Below are 18,799 nucleotides of genomic sequence, written 5' to 3'. Positions count from 1 at the left end.
GATGCCATCCAACCATCTCATGCTCTGTTATCTCCTTCTCCTCCCGCTTTTAATCTTTCTTAGCATCAGGATCTTTTCAAATGAGTCAGTTCTTCGAATCAGGTGGCCAAAGGAGTGGAACTTCAGCTTCAGCATCAGTCCTTCCAGTGAATATTCAGGACTGATTGCCTTTAGGATGGGCTGGTTGGATCTCCTTGCAGTCCAAGGGACTCTCAAGAGTCTCCTCCAACACCACAGTTCAAAAGCATCAATTCTTCGGTGCTCAGCTTTCTTTATAGTCCAACTCTCACATCCATACATGACCACTGGAAAAATCATAGCTTTGACTAGACGGACCTTTGTTGGCAAAGTAATGTCTCTGCTTTTGAATATGCTGTCTAGGTTGGTCATAGGTTTTCTTCCAAGGAGCAAGCATCTTTTAATTTCATGGCTGCAGTCACCATCTGCAGTGATTTTGGAGCCCCCCAAAAATAGTCTCTCACTGTTTCCATTGTTTCCCCATCTATTGGCCATGAAGTGATGAGACTGGATGCCATGATCTTAGTTTTCTGAATGTTGAGCTTTAAGCCAACTTTTTCCACTCTCCTCTTTCACTTTCATCAAGAGGTTCTTTAGTTCTTTACTTTCTGCCATAAGGGTGGTGTCATCTGCATATCTGAGGCTATTGATATTTCTCCTGGCAATGTTGATTCCAGCTTGTGCTTCATCCAGTCCAGAATTTCTCATGATGTACTCTGCATATGAGGTAAATAAGCAGGGTGACAATATACAGCCTTGACATAGTCCTTTCCTGATTTTGTGTAGTGCTTGCTAATTTCTTTTTAAAAAAATTTATTTATTTTAATAGGAGGATAATTATAATATTGTGGTGGTTTTTGACATACATTGACACTTAATAATTTCTTGTTAAATTTATTCTGGAAATTTTATGTAATTTGTCATTTTGAGTGATTCTCCATTCAGATCTTTTCCTGGTTATAGCCGTCACCTAGGGAAATCACTGGAGTTATATATATAAATGTGTGTGTATTTATGTATATTATGTTTATATACATTATATACATTTATATATATATCATTGGAATTATATATATATATATACATATATATATATATACACTAACCCCTTATTGAGCTCTTAAATTCTATATCTTCTCAATGAATTCTTTTGGGTTTCGTATATAGAAAGAAATCACATAGTCATTTTGCATTCTTCAACATTTTACCCTTTGGTTTATTTTTCCAGTTTTCTCATTGCATCCATTAGAACTCTCAGAACAATGTTTAATAATAGATCAGAGAGTAATCATCTTTGCCTTGTTTCTGACTTTAATGGTAATTCTTTTACCACAAGAATTTGAGATAATTATTCTTTATCATGTTGAGGAAATATCTTTGTATTCTAGTTCAATATGGGTTTTTCTCAGAAATGGATATTGAATTTTATAAAATGCATTTTTGGTATGTATTGATGTTTCTTTCCTTGATGTAGGTGAATTATATTAACAGACTTCTGAATATTGAACTCTTTTCATTCCTGAAATAAATAATTTGTGATTTTGATGCAGTCTTTAAAAAATACTCTTCTAGATTTGATTTGCTGGAATTTTATTAATTTTTACATCCATAGTTACGCATGATGAAAAGCAGTTAACTTTTGGGGCAGCCTTTGTTTAGTACTGGTATTAAGGCTATAATTTCCTAAGATGAATCAGGGTGATCCCCACCCTCTTCTTTGCCCTGCTGCTGCTCAATCACTCAGTCATGTCTGACTCTTTGTGATCCCATGGACTGTAGCCCGCCAGGCTCCCCTGTCCATGGGATTCTCCAGGAAAGAATACTGGAGTGGGTTGCCATTTCCTTCTCTACTTCTTTGCCCTAATGGAGCAAAAAAAATTAGGTAGGAAGTCTCTGCTCTTTGAAGACTTATTATTCACTTGTGAAGCTATCCAGATCTGAAATATTTGGATAACATCTTTTTTTCTGTTTCATCTAAAGTTCTTTAAAACTTTGTTTTGCTGCTTCTTGAGTAAATTTTGGTCATATTTATATAAAATAATTCATTTCACATGGCTTTAAAAATTGCTAGTGTGATTTACAATATTATTTTTATCATTTAAACTTTCTGCTGTGGATATGACAACCCATTCTCATTCCTGGTGCTATGTATTCCTGCTTCCTCCTTACTGGCAAATCCAGAGACTAGTTTATTCATAGATCTTCTCACATAAGCCAGTTCTTGGATTTACATATTGATTCTCCTAATTTCCTTATATTCTGATTCATTGATTTTGTTTTTATACTCATCAATTCTTTTCCATAACTTTTCTTTGGTTTATTTTAGTCTTTATATTTTTCTACAATAGAATAAAATGGATTTGATTTATTTTCATATTTAATACAATAATAAAGACATGTAAGGCTATGAAGTTTTTCTCTGAGTATAAATTTGATCCTGTCTCATAAATTTTGACATGTAGAATTTTCTTTGTTGTTAATTTCTAGGTAGCTTGCAGTTGCTGTTTTGGCTTTATTTTTATTCTAAAATAAAATAAGCACCCTCTGGAAGTGTGCTTTCTCATTTGTTAGTGGTAGAATTTGTATTCTTTAAAGGTTTATTGATAATGTCTAGTTTTATTGCATTATGTTTAGAAAATGTAGCCTACTTATTGTCTGTGTTGGGGATTTATGAGATTTTTTTTGTGGCCTAATAATATTATATTTAAATGATACATGGATATAGACTCTATCCCTGGGGCATAGTATTTCATTTATGTCTTCATTTACCATTTTTTATTTTATAAAATATTAATGTTGTGTTGTCTCCCACTGTATTTGATTTCTGTTCATTTCTCTGTATTTATGACAGCTTTTGCTTTGTATACCTTGATAAAATGCTTTTCAACGCATAAATGTTTTTATAGCTATAGCTCCATTATGGATTATGCTTTTACTCCATATAAAATGACCTACAAAATGGCTGTTTTTGTCCAAAAGAGCATTATTTTCCTTGGCTTCTACTTTGATCATATTATGACCTCAGTTTATTTTTTGTTTATAGTTGGCTGGGCTACTTTTGATGGTCTATTTTTACCTGCTTTGTGTCACTTTATTTTAGTGTTTGTTTTTGTAAATCTCCTATAGTATTGTCTTTTGGCATCTGTTGCTATAACAGAGAAATCTAAAACAGTCTATTATTGGATCCTTGTTGGTAACCTTTTTTTTTTTTTTTTCAAATGCTTGTGGAATTTCCCCCTTACTCTCACATTTCAGAAATGTTGTCAGAAAGCATTTAATTGTGGGTTATTTTCTTTTAATGAAATGCAGTAAGTCCTTATAGTTTATATACACACACACACACACACACGTCTTTTTTTGAACTCAAAATTTTTTCTTCTATTATGTCAGTTCAGCTCAGTTCAGTTCAGTCACTCAGTTGTGTCCGACTCTTTGCGACCCCATGAATTGCAGCATGCCAGGCCTCCCTGTCCATCACCAACTCCTGGAGTTCATTCAAACTCATGTCCATCGAGTTGGTGAAGCCATCCAGCCATCTCATCCTCTGTCGTCCCCTTCTCCTCCTGCCCCAACTCCCTCCCAGCATCAGAGTCTTTTCCAATGAGTCAACTCTTCGCATGAGGTGGCCAAAGTACTGGAGTTTCAGCTTTATCATCAGTTCTTCCAAAGAACATCCAGGACTGATCTCCTTTAGAATGGACTGGTTGGATCTCTTTGCAGTCCAAGGGACTCTCAAGAGTCTTCTCCAACACCACAGTTCAAAAGATCAATTCTTCGGCGCTCAGCTTTCTTAACAGTCCAACTCTCACATCCATACATGACCACTGGGAAAAGCACAGCTTTGACTAGACGGACCTTTGTTGGCAAAGTAATATCTCTGCTTTTGAATATGCTATCTAGGTTGGTCATAACCTTCCTTCCAAGGAGTAAGCTTCTTTTAATTTCATGGCTGCAGTCAACATCTGCAGTGATTTTGGAGCCCAGAAAAATAAAGTCTGACACTGTTTCTATTGTTTCCCCATCTATTTCCCATGAAGTAATGAGACCAGATGCCATGATCTTCGTTTTCTGAATGTTGAGCTTTAAGCCAACATTTTCACTCTCCTCTTTCACTTTCATCAAGAGGCTTTTTAGTTCCTCTTCACTTTCTGCCATAAGGGTGGTGTCATCTGCATATCTGAGGTTATTGATATTTCTCCTGGCAATCTTGATTCCAGCTTGTGCTTCTTCCAGCCCAGCATTTCTCATGATGTACTCTGCATATAAGTTAAATAAGCAGGGTGACAATGTACAGCCTTGACGTACTCCTTTTCCTATTTGGAACCAGTCTGTTGTTCCATGTCCAGTTCTAACTGTTGCTTCCTGACCTGCATACAGGTTTCTCAAGAGGCAGGTCAGGTGGTCTGGTATTCTCATCTCTTTCAGAATTTTCCACAGTTTATTGTGATCCACACAGTCAAAGGCTTTGGCATAGTCAATCAAGCATAAATAGATGTTTTTCTGGAACTCTCTTGCTTTTTCAATGATCCAGCAGATGTTGGCAATTTGATCTCTGGTTCCTCTGCCTTTTCTAAAACCAGCTTGAACATCAGGAAATTCACGGTTCACGAATTGTTAAAGCCTGGCTTGGAGAATTTTGAGCATTACTTTACTAGCGTGTGAGATGAGTGCAATTGTGCGGTAGTTTGAGCATTCTTTGGCATTGCCTTTCTTTGGGATTGGAATGAAAACTGACCTTTTCCAGTCCTGTGGCCACTGCTGAGTTTTCCCAATTTGCTGGCATATTGAGTGCAGCACTTTCCCAGCATCATCTTTCAGGATTTGAAATAGCTCAACTGGAGTTCCATCACCTCCACTAGCTTTGTTCGTAGTGATGCTTTCTAAGGCGCACTTGACTTCACATTCCAGGATGTCTGGCTCTAGTTGAGTGATCTACTTATATGCTTAGATGCCAGGGCTTCTGCTCTTTGTCCCATGTCTATCAAATTCTTACTCATCATTTTCATGTCACTGATCTTACACTCTTCCTCTTTAAAGAGAAATAGGGCTTTCCATTGCTTTACTGATCAGCATCTGCCAGGAAAACAGTTGGATGTCTGGAAATCTGGTTGGTGCATGCCAGGGTAACTGAGTCAGCGAATGTGGAGAAGGAAAATTCAAGGTGTCATGAGTCCAAGCCCAGAGAGGTTGTTCTTTGTCCAGCTCCATTCGCCTTAGGATTTTGTTTGTTTCCTTGAGTTTTTTTTTTTTTTTTTTTTCTCCTGTAGAGTATGTAGGTAGCTTTCTGGGAGTTTGGTGGATTTTCATCTGTGTTTTCTTAGGTACTTTGAAATAATGGCCCAGTTAGATCTTCACTTGGTGAGGCTGATCAGAATAAGCATCCTTTCCAAGAAGACCCTGAGGACAGAGGACCGGGGACTCCTGTGGAGCCCTGTGGTCTCTTCTGGGCCTGTAGGTGGACAGTCCTCATGGGAAGCTCTACAGGGTTGGGGAGGGGGACTCTTAGGGGATACAGGACACAGAGGACATGATAGCCGGTGTTTTCAGACTTCTTCTGGCCTCCTGATCGTCTCTGGGGGCTCCACAGTCATTTCTCAAAGAAGGGTTCAAAGACCTCTCCCAACAACAGCCTCCCCCATCTCCAGCTTTGCTTGGGGGCCTTATGCTTCTGATGTGCTTCCCTTCTTGCTGCCAGCGGCAAATACTTGTCTGGGGAACTAGAAAGGAGGCAAGGATCCTCGACTAGTCAGCTTGAAATAGAAATCCTTCATTTTGAGATTTTGTTGCTGTTTTTCTTGCCAGTTCAGCCAGGTCTTTGGACCACTTGTATCCCTGTCAACTTCCTGTACTGGACCCATGCCCTAGAGGCATACCACCACTGGTGGGCACAAGCCCGTTGGGGCATCTTCCTGACATGGGGTGTTTGAGGCTTGCTCTGCTTGCTTTATGCTCCCAGTCCACCTTCATATTCACAGACCTTATCATTTCAGCTAATGGCAAACCTGATACAGGACATACATCATGTGGTGTGGCAGTGAGGTTTGCAGTGATGGTGGAAGCTTCCTAAGAGCATTTTCATCCATTAAAGTTTTTAGTGGGATGCTGAGGAAGGCAGCATTAGGAGGCTCCCAGCCAGACATCATTTTGAGCCAGAACCCTTTCCTATTGATTCTTTTATTGTTTCCTAGACACTGATTAATTGGAGGGCTGGGGCTCAGATGCCCTCTTCTGGCTTCCTGAGGCATGCAGGCAGTGGTCAGAATGGTTCATGGGACTGACTAGACCTTTTGGGTGCCCTGAGTAGAAGACTATCAAACTCTCTAGGTTCATTTCCATATTACCAAATTCCTGGAAAGAGCCATAAATAACCAAGCGACTGCATATCTGGAGGCAATCAGAAGTAGGCTGAGTCCTCAGCCTCCAGCCCTTCAGCCCACCACAGCCACACTGACTTCTGGAAGTTTATGACTTGTCAGAAAAAGTTGAGGAATTTACCTCCTGGTTGACTTGGCTTTCTGTTTGCCCTTTTCTAAATCAGAGAAAAAGTTAGTTAAAACAATAGGATAATGCTTAGCAACTTACTCATTAAAACTAACTGATAAAATGTACCCATATTTCCACTCAGAAATTTATTTTTGCTTTTATTCAATGTCCATCTCTAGGGTTTATAGTCAGCTTGAGCTGAGATCCTTTCATTTGTGGCCTTGAATCTGGACATGTGTTTTGACTCAAAGCAATGCCTTTCTTCTCTAAAGGAGCAGAGAACTTAATTGGGCACAACTATCCATTCTGTGGAGGGTTTTCTCTTCTGGAGTCAGGGTCAAAGGATGTTGAATTCCCTGCCCACAGGAGTCTCGTGTATGGATGTAGCTAGTGCCCAGGAGAATTTGGAGAGGGTGGGGGCAAGGCAGGAGAGTGCAGACGTGAGCTCCTGACCCGAAAGCTGCCTTCTGTCCCTTCAGACTTCTCCATGATGACACCCATCAATGACCTCCACACAGCCGACTCCCTGAACCTGGCCAAGGGGGAGCGGCTCATGCGGTGCAAGATCAGCAGTGTCTACCGCCTCCTGGACCTGTATGGCTGGGCCCAGCTGAGCGACACCTACGTGACGGTGAGGACAGCGTCCGGGGCTGGGTGGGGCTCTACCTGTGGCCCCCACCAAACCCAGAGGGAGACTTCCTGAGCCTTAGTGTGCCTGTGACACTGCTGGCCATGAGCTCTTCCAAGGTTTCTAGCCACTGTGGCTACCTGAAATAGACAACCTGCCCAGTGGGCACTTCTCTGGATGAGAAGCCAGGAATTCCTGGAGCCTATTTCTAGGGCCACCCTTGACCATTGGGAGATTCCTCTTATAGCTCCATTTCCCTGGCTCCAAATAAAGGCTGAGTCTTCTTTATCTCTCATGGGTCAGGAGGAAGTAAGCGTTCTTGGGCTAGGGGGAGATTTGTATGCAGTGGATTCAGGGGTAAAGGTGATTCAAGCACAGTATCATTGGAAATGGCCCGTCTCCCTCCTCACCACGGGGAACACATGTCTTTCCTCCAGCTGAGAGTCAGCAAGGAGCAGGACCACTTCCTGATCAGCCCTAAGGGAGTCTCTTGCAGTGAAGTCACAGCATCCAGCCTGGTAAGTACAGTGTGGCATCTCACTACAGATTTCTTGTTGAAATGACAGCACCGTCTTTGCTCCACGCTAGCCACTGCCATCTTGTCCTTCATGCAGTTTGCAATCTGGTGGGAGAGAGAATCACGTGGACACCAAAACAAACTCTGCACAGACCATGATGTGACCAAGAGACCAAATGGGAGGTGAAGGCAGCAAACTCACTAGGAGGGAGAGGGAAGGAAAGATGAGCCTAGAGGCTTCTGCGCCCAGGATTGGACTTCAAAGGCTGGGAGTCAGGAAGCCTTCCTGGCTCAGGTGTACATTAGAACAACAGCCAGTGCTTTGTCCCATCGCAATGCAAGGCTCTTCTAGTACTAGGAGAGAGAGTTTCTGGGTCCCCTTTCGGGGCTGAGTTTTCAAATTTGCGCAATGGCAGTACCTACACACCCTATGGCCCTGCAGCTGTCCTCAAGAGGGGGGACTGTTTTCTCACTGGACAAAGGCACTGCATGGGACAGTAACTGTCCTGTTACGCTGTAGAGATTCTTGTGTGACCACAGGTCACATATCCAAGGCTGAGATAAGGAACACATGAGAGCAGAGAGAGCTCATCCCAGAGAGGGAAGTCTGAGTGGGCCCCCCAGCCGAGGAGGTTGGCGAGCTGGGCTGAATGGAAACCAGGGTCTGCATCAGAGCCTTGCAGGTTTAAATTCCTCAGATGGCAGGGTGGCTGCCACTTTCATGGGTCAGGCCACTTGAAAGTCATGTTCACCCTGTAAAATTCACTTAAAGTAGAATTTTGTAAGACAGGGTTATTGACCATCGTATGCTTCTGCTGGAACTGGTGTTGTCAGTAGCGTGTTCCTTACTCTGGTACCACTTGTCCGCCTGGGCCTCTGAGCTGCGTGTGGTGGGTGTGTTGTGGAACTGCCCTGTGTGCTGCATTCAGGGGCCTGTCCCTGCGCTGTAGTTTTAAGAGCCAAAGCTGACATGATTTTTAGAAAGGAAAAATCTAGCCTGCTAATGTCCAGCAAACACTTCTAGTCAATAAGTTAGGCTAAATTAACTACCTACCAGCTTCTGGGAGACTGCTCATGGAGCAGGAGGTGTTTTCAGCCTAAGCGTGTCTGGAAGGGCCTGTTTCAGGATTAGGGTTGTGTTGAGTGATTTGGAACCTAAGAAGGAGGTGATGGGGTCTTCCCTATAGCTCAAGTGGTAAAGAGTCTGCCTGCAATGCAGGAACCTATGGTTCAATCCCTGGGTTGGGAAGATCCTGTGGAGAAGGGACTGTCAATCCATTCCAGTATTCTTGCCTGGAGAATCCCATGGACAGAGAAGCCTGGCGGGCTAGTTTATGGGGTCACAAAGAGTCATACGTGACTGAGTCACTAACACACAGAAGGAGGTGTTGTAAGGCGCAGTGTCTGCCCAGGGGCAGTCCTGGGGTGGGGGGCACAGAATGAGGCCAAAGCTGCTATTGGTGCAGTTAGGATGAATGTCTCCTGTCAACTGGGAGGAAATGTTGGTCATCTATTGAGATGATCATATGGTTTTTATTCTTCACTTTGTTAATGTGTTGTATCATACTGATTAATTTGCATATATTGAACCATCCTTGTATTCCTGTGATAAATCCCACTTGATCATGGTGTGTTGTTGTTCAGTCACCAAGTCATATCCAACTCTTTGCAACCCCCGGACTACAGCACACCAGACTTGCCTGTCCCTCACTATCTCCCAGAGTTTGCCCAAATTCATGTCCATTTCACTGGTGATACCTCCAACCATCTCATCCTCTGTCTGTATAGTCCTTTTAATGTGTTGTTGGACTCAGTTTGCTAGTATTTTGTTGAGGATTCTTCCATATATATTCATATTCATTTGTGATATTAATCTGCAATTTTCTTTTTTTGTGAGATATTTTTCTGGTTTTGGTATCATGATGATGGTGGCCTCATAGAATGAATTTGGGAGTGTTTGTTCCTCTGTGGTTATTTTGGAAGAGTTTCAGAAAGATAGGTATTAACTCTTCTCTAAATGTTTGATACAATTCACACCTGAAGCCACCTGTTCTTGGACTTTTGTTTGTTGGAAGTCTTTAATCATAGTTTCAGTTTCAGTACTTGTGACTGACCTGTTTCATATTCCTGTTTCTTCCTGGTACAGTCTTAGAAGGGTGTTCATCTCAATGAATTTGTCCATTTCTCCCAGGTTGTCCATTTTATTGGCATATATTAATACTTGCTTGTAGTAGTCTCTTATAATCCTTGTGTTGGTCATTTTTGCATTTGTACAAACTTGTTTTTGCCTTTGCTTAGACATAATTAAGGAGTGGCTTTTGTTTTCTGTGTCATAGTCAAAAGTGGTCTTCTCTGATGATGATGTTCTGTGAGGTTGTTTATGTTAAGCAGGAAGTGCTATGGCTTAGCTGTGTGCCAGGCCAGCAACAGCCACCAGAAGCTGTATGTGTGTGTGTGTGTGTGTGTGTACACACATGCATGGGCATGCGTGTGTGTTCACTGTAACACCCACAATCCCTCAGAGTCAAAAGCAGATTATAAGACCAGGGACTGCTCTCTCCTTTGTCTGTTAAGCCCTAGCTTTTGGGTGACTGGTAAATGGATGTTCATTATACTATCCTCTTTACCTTTGTGTGTGATTAAATTTTTTCAAAATAATAAGCTGGAAAAAAAGAAAAAGTCTCAGCTTAGATGCTGCTTCCTCTGGGAAGGCTTCTCTGCTCTCCTATTTCCACTGGGATTAAAGACTCATCCTATCTGCTTCTAGAGAATTCTGTGAATGACTCTCTCCTTATACCTTGATACTCAAACTGTGGTCCATGGACCAGCAGCAGGGGTATCACTGGCTTCTTTTTGGAAATGCAGACTCCCAGGCTGAGTTCTGGCTACCAAATTCAAATCTGCATTTTGATAGGATCTCCAGGTGATCCTCATGCACAGTGAAGTTTGCAAAACTCTCGCATTTTTTGTGAATTAAAATTGCCTTTGTTTCCCAGCAGCCTGTGTGCTCACCCTGCAGGCAGGAACTCTTCCCCCACCCCGCCACCAAGCACATCCGTTGCCCGTGGTGTGATGGAGAGTGGACGCTGGTGGGTGGGCATATGCCTGGCCCACCTGCAGGGAGGGGAGTGAGGGGCCTCTGCCTTCCGGTGGTCAGAAGTCTCTTTTCCTCCTCACCCCCACCCCGGCCCAGATCAAGGTGAACATCCTGGGAGAGGTGGTGGAGAAGGGCAGTAGCTGCTTCCCCGTGGACACCACGGGCTTCTGCCTGCACTCGGCCATCTATGCTGCCAGACCCGACGTGCGTTGCATCATCCACCTGCACACTCCGGCCACGGCGGCGGTGAGTGTCAGCTCTGCAGCCAGCATTTCAGCCCCCATGGCAGCAGACCCATGGCACCTGTCTCTCTGAGAGTCTCCCCACGGGGAGATATAAGCCCCGCAAGCTAGGAGCAAACTCACCATTTAATGCAGTTCTGGAAAGATTCCCTGGAACTCGGGCCAAGGTGAGGAGGGACACCCGATGTGGGAATCTCCTCCTCTCATTTTTCTGACTGTGGAAGTCTCAGTGAGGGGAGATAAGGTGAAGGTGTGTACTGTCGGCCCCCCTCTGTCCCCCAACTGCTGCATACACAAACCGGCCCCACTTGTCCAGGTGATGCCACCTTCTGAGACTCTGCTTAGGTCAGCCCGGCACCTGCCCCCTAGCCCAGGCTCTGGCATGGACACATCTTGCTATGAGATCAGATGGTGGGAACCTGCACTGTGTCCACTTTTCACAATGTGGGGGTGGGGGCTGGGAGCTGGGGCAGGAGCAAAGAGAACTGGGAGAGAACAGAGGGAAGACCATCAAGGAGCAGGCTGTCCCCTGAGGTCTCTGGACACTTCTCTGTGTCTACCTGAGGTGCGGCAGTGCACCTGGAAAGACAGCAGACACCCATCCCCAACTACCAATCCCCTGGCCACACAGCTACAGGGGCAGAGCAGACCTGCCACCGACTTGTGATTTTTCTCTGCAAAATCACACTGGTTTACAAGCACTCAGACCTTCCAAAAGTTAGACTAAGGCTACGTGATATATTTGTGCCAAGTATGCATTTCTGCAGAGCTGGGGCTGACGTGACGGGCAGGGCAAGATGACTGAAGGAAGGTGAGAGGCTCTCCCAATCTCTCCGTGTTCCTTGCTTTTAATAAAGGCCAAGGGTTGGCACATGGTGGTTACAGCCTGGATTTTAATCATCTCCCCTGGCACTTGCATTGCCCCATTGCTAGAAAAATGGGAGCTTCTCAATGGGCCTCCCTGTCAGCGAAGAGTCGTGGCTGTTTCTGCAGCCAAGGCTGAAGGTCTCTACCAACCCACCCCCTGGACCCTGGACCCTGCTTCACTGCTGCCTGTCCCCAGACAGAGCTTGACTGGGCCATCTGAGGAGAGGGCGACTGTGACAGAGGGGCAGGGGGTGGGGAGGGTGGGGGTAGCTAACCATTTCTCATCTCACTGAAGGTGTCAGCCATGAAGTGGGGCCTCCTGCCTGTGTCCCACGATGCCCTGCTGGTGGGTGACATGGCGTATTATGACTTCAATGGTGAGATGGAGCAGGAAGCTGATCGGATCAACCTGCAGAAGTGCCTTGGACCCACCTGCAAGGTTCGGCTCAGCTGTTCTAGGAAGATGCTCTGGGAGGGGTTGTCAAAAACCCATATCACAAAAGGGATAAATATTCCTTGGAAAATGTTTATAAGTTGCAGATAAACAAGAGCAACAAAAGAAAGGAAATAATCTTTCACCCTACCCTTCGATTTTGATGCACACTCCCATATCTATTCACGTAGATTTAGAAAACTAGGATTGTAAAACTCTTCTTTCCCCTTAGCAATATACAGTCAACTCCTCTGTAAGTTATTAAAATACTTTCTAATCACTATTTTAAATTATATGTCACCGTATGAATGGCTGTGCCGTCATTTACCTGAACAGTCCTCTATGGTTGGACATTGAAAAGATTTTTCTCCTCGAATTTTCTTTTAATGTAAACAATTCCATGATGAAAATTCCTTCTGCTACATCTTTGTGTTTGATTTCTAAAGGATGCATAGTTTAACTTATTACTCTGCATAGTAACAAACTGCCCTCTCCTCTGGACGAGGCTAGTATGTATAAGAATGCCATTTTTCTATAGTCTCCTCAAACTTGAGTGTTATCCCTTATTTATTTATTTATTTATTTTTTTGCTAACTTGACAGAACAGAATCTCATTATTATTGCTTGATTTAAGTCTGAAGACCTATTTTATAACAGCACATAATCAGGGCTGGTGAGCTTAGAAGGGGAAGTTTCAGAGCCAAGCCTGGCTTGATGGGTGCTTTGCCCCCTTCCTTGCTGCTGCTGGAGTCATCTCCCATTTGAGAGTCCCTGTCTTCCCATCTCTAACATGGAGCAGAAATCCCTGCTGCCCTTTCCTGCCATCCTCTGAAACCTCATAAGCAGAGTCAGGAGAGGGGTGATGTTCACAACCCTGAAGTGCTACAAAAAGACAAGGGCGTTCGCTATCTGTAAAATCTTTTGTGAGCGAGACTCATAGTCTCTTCCCATCTCTGTGGCTCTTAAGAGGAAAAAAACTCCAGCTGTTTTCAGCAAGAACGGATATGAGGACTAGGCCACTGGGCCTCAGCCCAGGTACTGGAAGGATGGATCTGATGCTTGGGTCTGCATCCCAGCCCCCAGGTGGTTGTCACCTGGGTTTTACTCAGAACATCCTTAAGGATGAAACCAATCAAGAAGGGAGGGTGCACCTGGACCTTGGTGTAAATTGTTTTCTGTTTTTCCCCCTTTTAGATCTGCCTGCCCCCGGCTGAGTCAAAAACACTGCACCATCAGGGACGGCCTGGGTTCCAACTCTGCCCCTGATTAGCTGGGAGACTTTCAATTTCTTTAGGCTTTTATTTCCTCTAGTAAGATAGAATAAAAGGTTGCTATGGCCTCTTTCACAGAACTGTAGGATCTTAGAGCTGCCAGGCCCCACAGAGTTCATGGGGAGGAAGCCTGAGGGGCAGAGAGGTGACCCAACTCACCTGTGTATGCAGGATCATCTCTCGCGGATCATTCCCTTGGATTTGACTCACAAGTCAACCCAGTCACAGGGGACAAGTCAGACCCTTGTATTTAACGGCAAATACATTTATTCACTTTGACATACCGTTCATTTTTCAGACTTCTAAGCTCTCAGGGCCTAAAAACCCAAGCCTTGCCCAAAGCAAGCCACCAAGCTATTCAGTCTCAGTTTTAAAAAGCATCTTCCATTTCTTTGGGTATATGCCTTAAGCATTCTTGTGGGTGGATATTAAAACTCATGGGGGTTGCACTGGGTTTTTGCATAGGGAGAGTGAGTGAGGAACTAGGGGGCAGGTGTTCCAGGATGGGATATGGAAATTGATCTGAATAAAATGAAAAATCTCTCCCTCTTAACTGAAGTTTAGAAGGCTGAAAGTGTCAATTGGCTGTTTGCTCCTGTACAGATCCTGGTGCTAAGAAACCATGGAGTGGTTGCTCTGGGTGATACCGTGGAGGAGGCGTTTTATAAGATCTTCCACCTACAGGCTGCGTGTGAGATACAGGTAAGCATGTTCCCCTGGACAGTGGGCCCAGGAGGGGCTCTGGTAGGGGCCCAGGGGTAATGGTGGTGGCCCCCTGCGCTGTGATTTAAGGAGACCTTTAGGTGGAGCCTCACTCTGCTTCTCTGCCTTATCCTTCTAAAGTTTCACACTTAGTTTTGCAGCTTTAAAATTTTTTATCACCCTTGTCCAACAACCAGCACCCAACTCTTGGGGGTCAGTGTTGAGGGCAGGAAGATGCCTGGGCTCACCAGTAGGACAGTGGGAGGACTGTCCCATGCTCCTGTGTTACCTGGGGTGTCCCCTCACAAACACCACCCAGGTAGGTCTGCTTTTCTTTGCTTGGCAGAGGGTAGCTTGCAATGACTCTGAATGTGGTCAAGTCCAGAAAGAGAAATGGAGAGATGGCCCAGGTGGAGTGTTGGCATGGCAGGCCTGGCACCAGGGAGGCCCCAGGGTGAAGTCCAGGGAGCCTGTGGTGTGGTCCTCCTAACTGGTAAAGGATGAGATAGAGGGTGGGTGGAGAAGCAATAGGAAAACACACATCCTGCAGTTTTATCAAATAACAAGGTGGATAAGCCAAGCACGTGCTCCTTCAGTGCAGCAAGCCGTCAGGGGTGAGTAGGAGGGTCTTGCACAACTGACGGGGCTCCATCCTTCCCAGCCCTGGGATCTGTGCCCTTGGGTCAGGGACTTGCCCCCTGCAAGCCTCCATTTCCTGTTTCCTCAGCTGTAGAACTGGGTCTACAGAGACCTTGTGAGGATGGCCTTTCAGACAAGGAGAGGTGTTGCTGATGGTATTGTCAGGACTCGGTTGACAGGGGAGGCCAGCTGCTCCAGGGTGAGTCAGCGCTTTGCATCCCTTGTGGGGCCCTGTCTGCCCTCTCCTGGCAGAGCAGTATCCCAAGGAAGACTGCTCACCCTTCTCTTGGTCGCTATGCAGGAAGAATGGGAGTAATCCCAAAAGCATTACTAGTGAAGGCTGTACAAGTGGGACCTTTCTCAGTGGTTTTTAAAGGATAAGTTGAGAGGACAGTGATGAAGAGGTGACCCCTCCCCTCATCCAATGATCCTGGCCCTGAACTCTGACCCCTGGATGATGTTAGAACCTGGCAGAGCTTCTGATAAGCCCATTTTCTCTTCTCCATATCTGAACTCTGAAGAGTTTCCCATTTTTATGCAGAAGGAGGCTTCTATGAGAAAACGATAAAGCCTCATGTCCTTGCAAAGATCTCATAGACGGAGGCTTCTATGAGAAAATGATAAAGCCTTATCTCCTTGCAAAGATAGCCCAGCCCTAAAAATGAATGGATAGAGTATGCCTCCGTAGGCTATGCTGCTGCTAAGTCACGTCAGTCGTGTCCAACTCTGTGCAACCCCATAGACGGCAGCCCACCAGGCTCCCCCGTCCCTGGGATTCTCCAGGCAAGAACACTGGAGTGAGTTGCCATTTCCTTCTCCAATGCATGAAAGTGAAAAGTGAAAGTGAAGTCACTCAGTCGTGTCCGACTCCTAGCAACCCCATGGACTGCAGCCTACCAGGCTCCTCCGTCCATGGCAGTTTCCAGGCAAGAGTACTAGAGTGGGTTGCCAGTGCCTTCTTCGCCATAGGCTCTAGATCCCCAGAAAGGGCCCTTGTGCTATTTAACCAAAGGGAGGAAGTCCATCTAGCTGGGCCTTCGGCTAGATGAAGGGCCGAGCAGCCCGCCACTCTCCTGGACAGCCCCTGCTGCTCCTCTTGGCCCTGCCTGCTGTCACATTCTTTTTTCAGTTGGGACTGGTTTGATGCAACTTTTATAAAGTGCATCAGGCAATGGGGGCAGATAACCCCAAGAAAGGCTCCAGTGTCTTTTTTTCAGTGAGTGGAGCAGGAAGGCTTCTAGAGGGAGAAATGAACTGGAAGGAGTAGAAGAAAAACAGGAGAGATCAATGAAGGGTGTGGGTGGAGTAAGGCTCAGAAGAGAACAGGTGCCAGCAGCCTGCAGAGCTGTTGGGACTGCAGCCCCTGAGAGGGACGTTTCCAGATGGATGACCTGCACTGGAGTTCTGCTTGCATTATGGGACTAATTTTCTTTCTCAGTGACCTTGGAAAATAAGCAAATGTGTCTGTGGTCATTTCAGTGGTTCAAGGCTAAGAGCCTGTTCCTCTCTCCTGGGGACAGCATTCTCTTTGCTTTCCATCCATTTGGGGTTCCAGGAAACTGGGTCATCCTCTGCTCAGAGAGGTGGCTACCTGCTCTGCTTACAGGCAGATGAGAAGCAGCTCAGGCAACTCTTCATGTGCTACCCATTGCCATGGAAACGTAGAGGGGAAGAGGGAGATGGGAGGAGGCAGCTCTTGCAAGGAAGTGGGCAGTTCTCTCCTCCTCCACAAATGACCAGTCCCCGGGGCACTGCCTCTCAGCGTTCCATGGTAAAGCCTCAGAATTTGTTTTTCCTAAGTGTTTCTATGCCACTCTTTATGTACCAAGTGCTGTTCTAAGAGCTTTAGGAATACCTTAAATAAATCTCATGAGGTCAATATACTATTTTCATTTTACAGGGAGGGTAAATAGCTGCTCAGAGTTACACAGCAAGTAGGTGGTGGAGCCAGGATCCAAACTCAGGCAGCCTGGTACCCAAGTTCTATGTCTTAAATACTACATCGCACTGCCTCTCAGGGCAGTAAAGGCTGGCGGGAAAGGTCAGCTGACAGGCTGGGGCCTCTCCCCAGGGAGCTGGCACTTCAGGTCAAGGTTTCAGGGTCCTAGGGCTAAAGCCTGCCTTGACCAGGTAGGAGTCCAGGATGAATGTGGTAATTGATCAACCACCTAGGATTTGCTATCTTCGAGAGTGTATTCCCACATGCTCAGCCTCAGTGCCGGGTGTGAGGGACTTCAGAATTAGAGAACAGGGCAGCAGAGGGCAGAGCTGGGACCAGTGAATGAACATGATAAAAAGGTAGATTTCAGCTCAATGTAATCTCTACCATCTCATTGTAACCCTTCTAACATTTGGATAATAATACTTTAGGTTGCCTCTTCAAGCATGGAGCTGACACCTTCTAGGAATATTAGATAAGGACTCTTATTTTTTGTAAGAGTATGGAATAAATGGCCTCTAGTTATATATATTTGCAGGGTGTGGAGTCATCTTTTTAAGCTAAAAATGGAGGCTTCTATGGGACACATGCCTTGGATGAAGAGGGTGTGGAAAATGCTTGTTCCTACTTCTTCCTCTTCACAGAGTGTTGGGGGGTCACTGAGAAGGTTGCCTGGCTGACCTCCAGGAAGTCTCATGGGGCTGTATGTTACACTGGTGACTCATACTCTCTGGAGCATGTCCAGGATCCTCAGGGCTTCATCGGCCTGGGTTTCTCATCAGGCTACATCGATTTCTTTCATCTTCAATAAAACAATAACTGACATAAAAACTGGAACACTGGAAGCTTAAATAATCAGAGCTGTTCCCCCATGACAAGCAGGTTTACAGGGAGTAATAAATATTAATCAGAACACTAGGGTCTTGATGCTGTGCTTAGTTGCTCAGTCGTGTCTGACTCTGCGACGCTAGCCTCTGAGGCTCCTCTATCCATGGGGATTCTCCAAACAAGAATACTGGAGAGAGTTTCCATGCCCTCCTCCAGGGCTTTTCCCAACCCAGGACTCAAACCCAGGTCTCCTGCATTGCAGGCGGATTCTTTACCATCTGAGCCACCAGGGAAGCCCAAGAATACTAGCGTGGGTATCCTGTCCCTTCTCCAGGGGATCTTCCTGACCCAGGAATCAAACTGGAGTCTCCTGCATTGCAGGCGGATTCTTTACCAGCTGAGCTACTGGGGAAGGGTCTTGATGTGCAGTACAAAACTTCAGCTTCAATACTTACAATACTTGGAATCCACCATTTCTCTCTCTGTGTCTGGACTTACCCAAGAAGCCACATCATAGCCAATTGTATCTGGGTGGCAGATACGGGGTGTAAATAAAATGTACTTTCAGATGAGCATGGAATTAGAAATAAGATTAGTTGGATTCATAAATGTTTTTAGGATCATTCTAAAACTACCTGTTTTATATACATACCTCTTGCGCTAAAACCCCAAGTCCATGGCTTCTGGTTACCTGTATGGTTGCCTCCCCATTGGAGCCTTGACAGTGGAGCAAACACTCTAAGTCTGTTGGTGAAAGTTTTCTGAGCCCTCTACAGAGCCTGGCTGTGCCTGTCTGCTGTTCATCTGTCTCCTTTTTCTGGGGTTCCTTGACTGACTAAGCCCATTATGGAGGATGTTCTTCCTTTAGACCTGTTAATTCATCCCAACAGGCCACACTCATATTTTGTTGGCCTAGAAGCCAGCTTATTTCTTTCAAGTGACTTGTTTTTTAAGGGGAGATATTTCAGAAACAGAAAAATACAGAGAATAATACAATACTCACTCTCCACTCACTGGATTTAACAAATATCAACAGCCTTTTCTTCTTGGAGAAGTAAAATATTATAGACAAGAATTGAAGTCTCTTTTTCTCAAATTCCCTTGTTCCCTGGAAATAATCACAGCTTGAAGTTGG

General features: G+C 45.0%; 1 protein-coding gene across 1 annotated transcript in view; it reads left to right on the top strand.

Annotated features, from left to right (window-relative positions):
* ADD2 (adducin 2) overlaps positions 1–18,799 on the top strand; it is a 121,474-nt gene that overhangs the window by 74,340 nt on the left and 28,335 nt on the right. The window contains exons 5-9 of the mRNA XM_070379777.1: positions 6,981–7,132; positions 7,567–7,647; positions 10,840–10,989; positions 12,148–12,291; positions 14,160–14,258. Coding sequence (XP_070235878.1) covers positions 6,981–7,132; positions 7,567–7,647; positions 10,840–10,989; positions 12,148–12,291; positions 14,160–14,258 — 626 coding nt within the window. The remainder of the gene's footprint in view (positions 1–6,980; positions 7,133–7,566; positions 7,648–10,839; positions 10,990–12,147; positions 12,292–14,159; positions 14,259–18,799) is intronic.

The sequence above is a fragment of the Bos mutus genome, chromosome 11, assembly GCF_027580195.1.
Source record: "Bos mutus isolate GX-2022 chromosome 11, NWIPB_WYAK_1.1, whole genome shotgun sequence".
Lineage (NCBI taxonomy): Eukaryota > Metazoa > Chordata > Mammalia > Artiodactyla > Bovidae > Bos > Bos mutus.
This window is presented reverse-complemented; position numbering and strand designations above follow the sequence as displayed.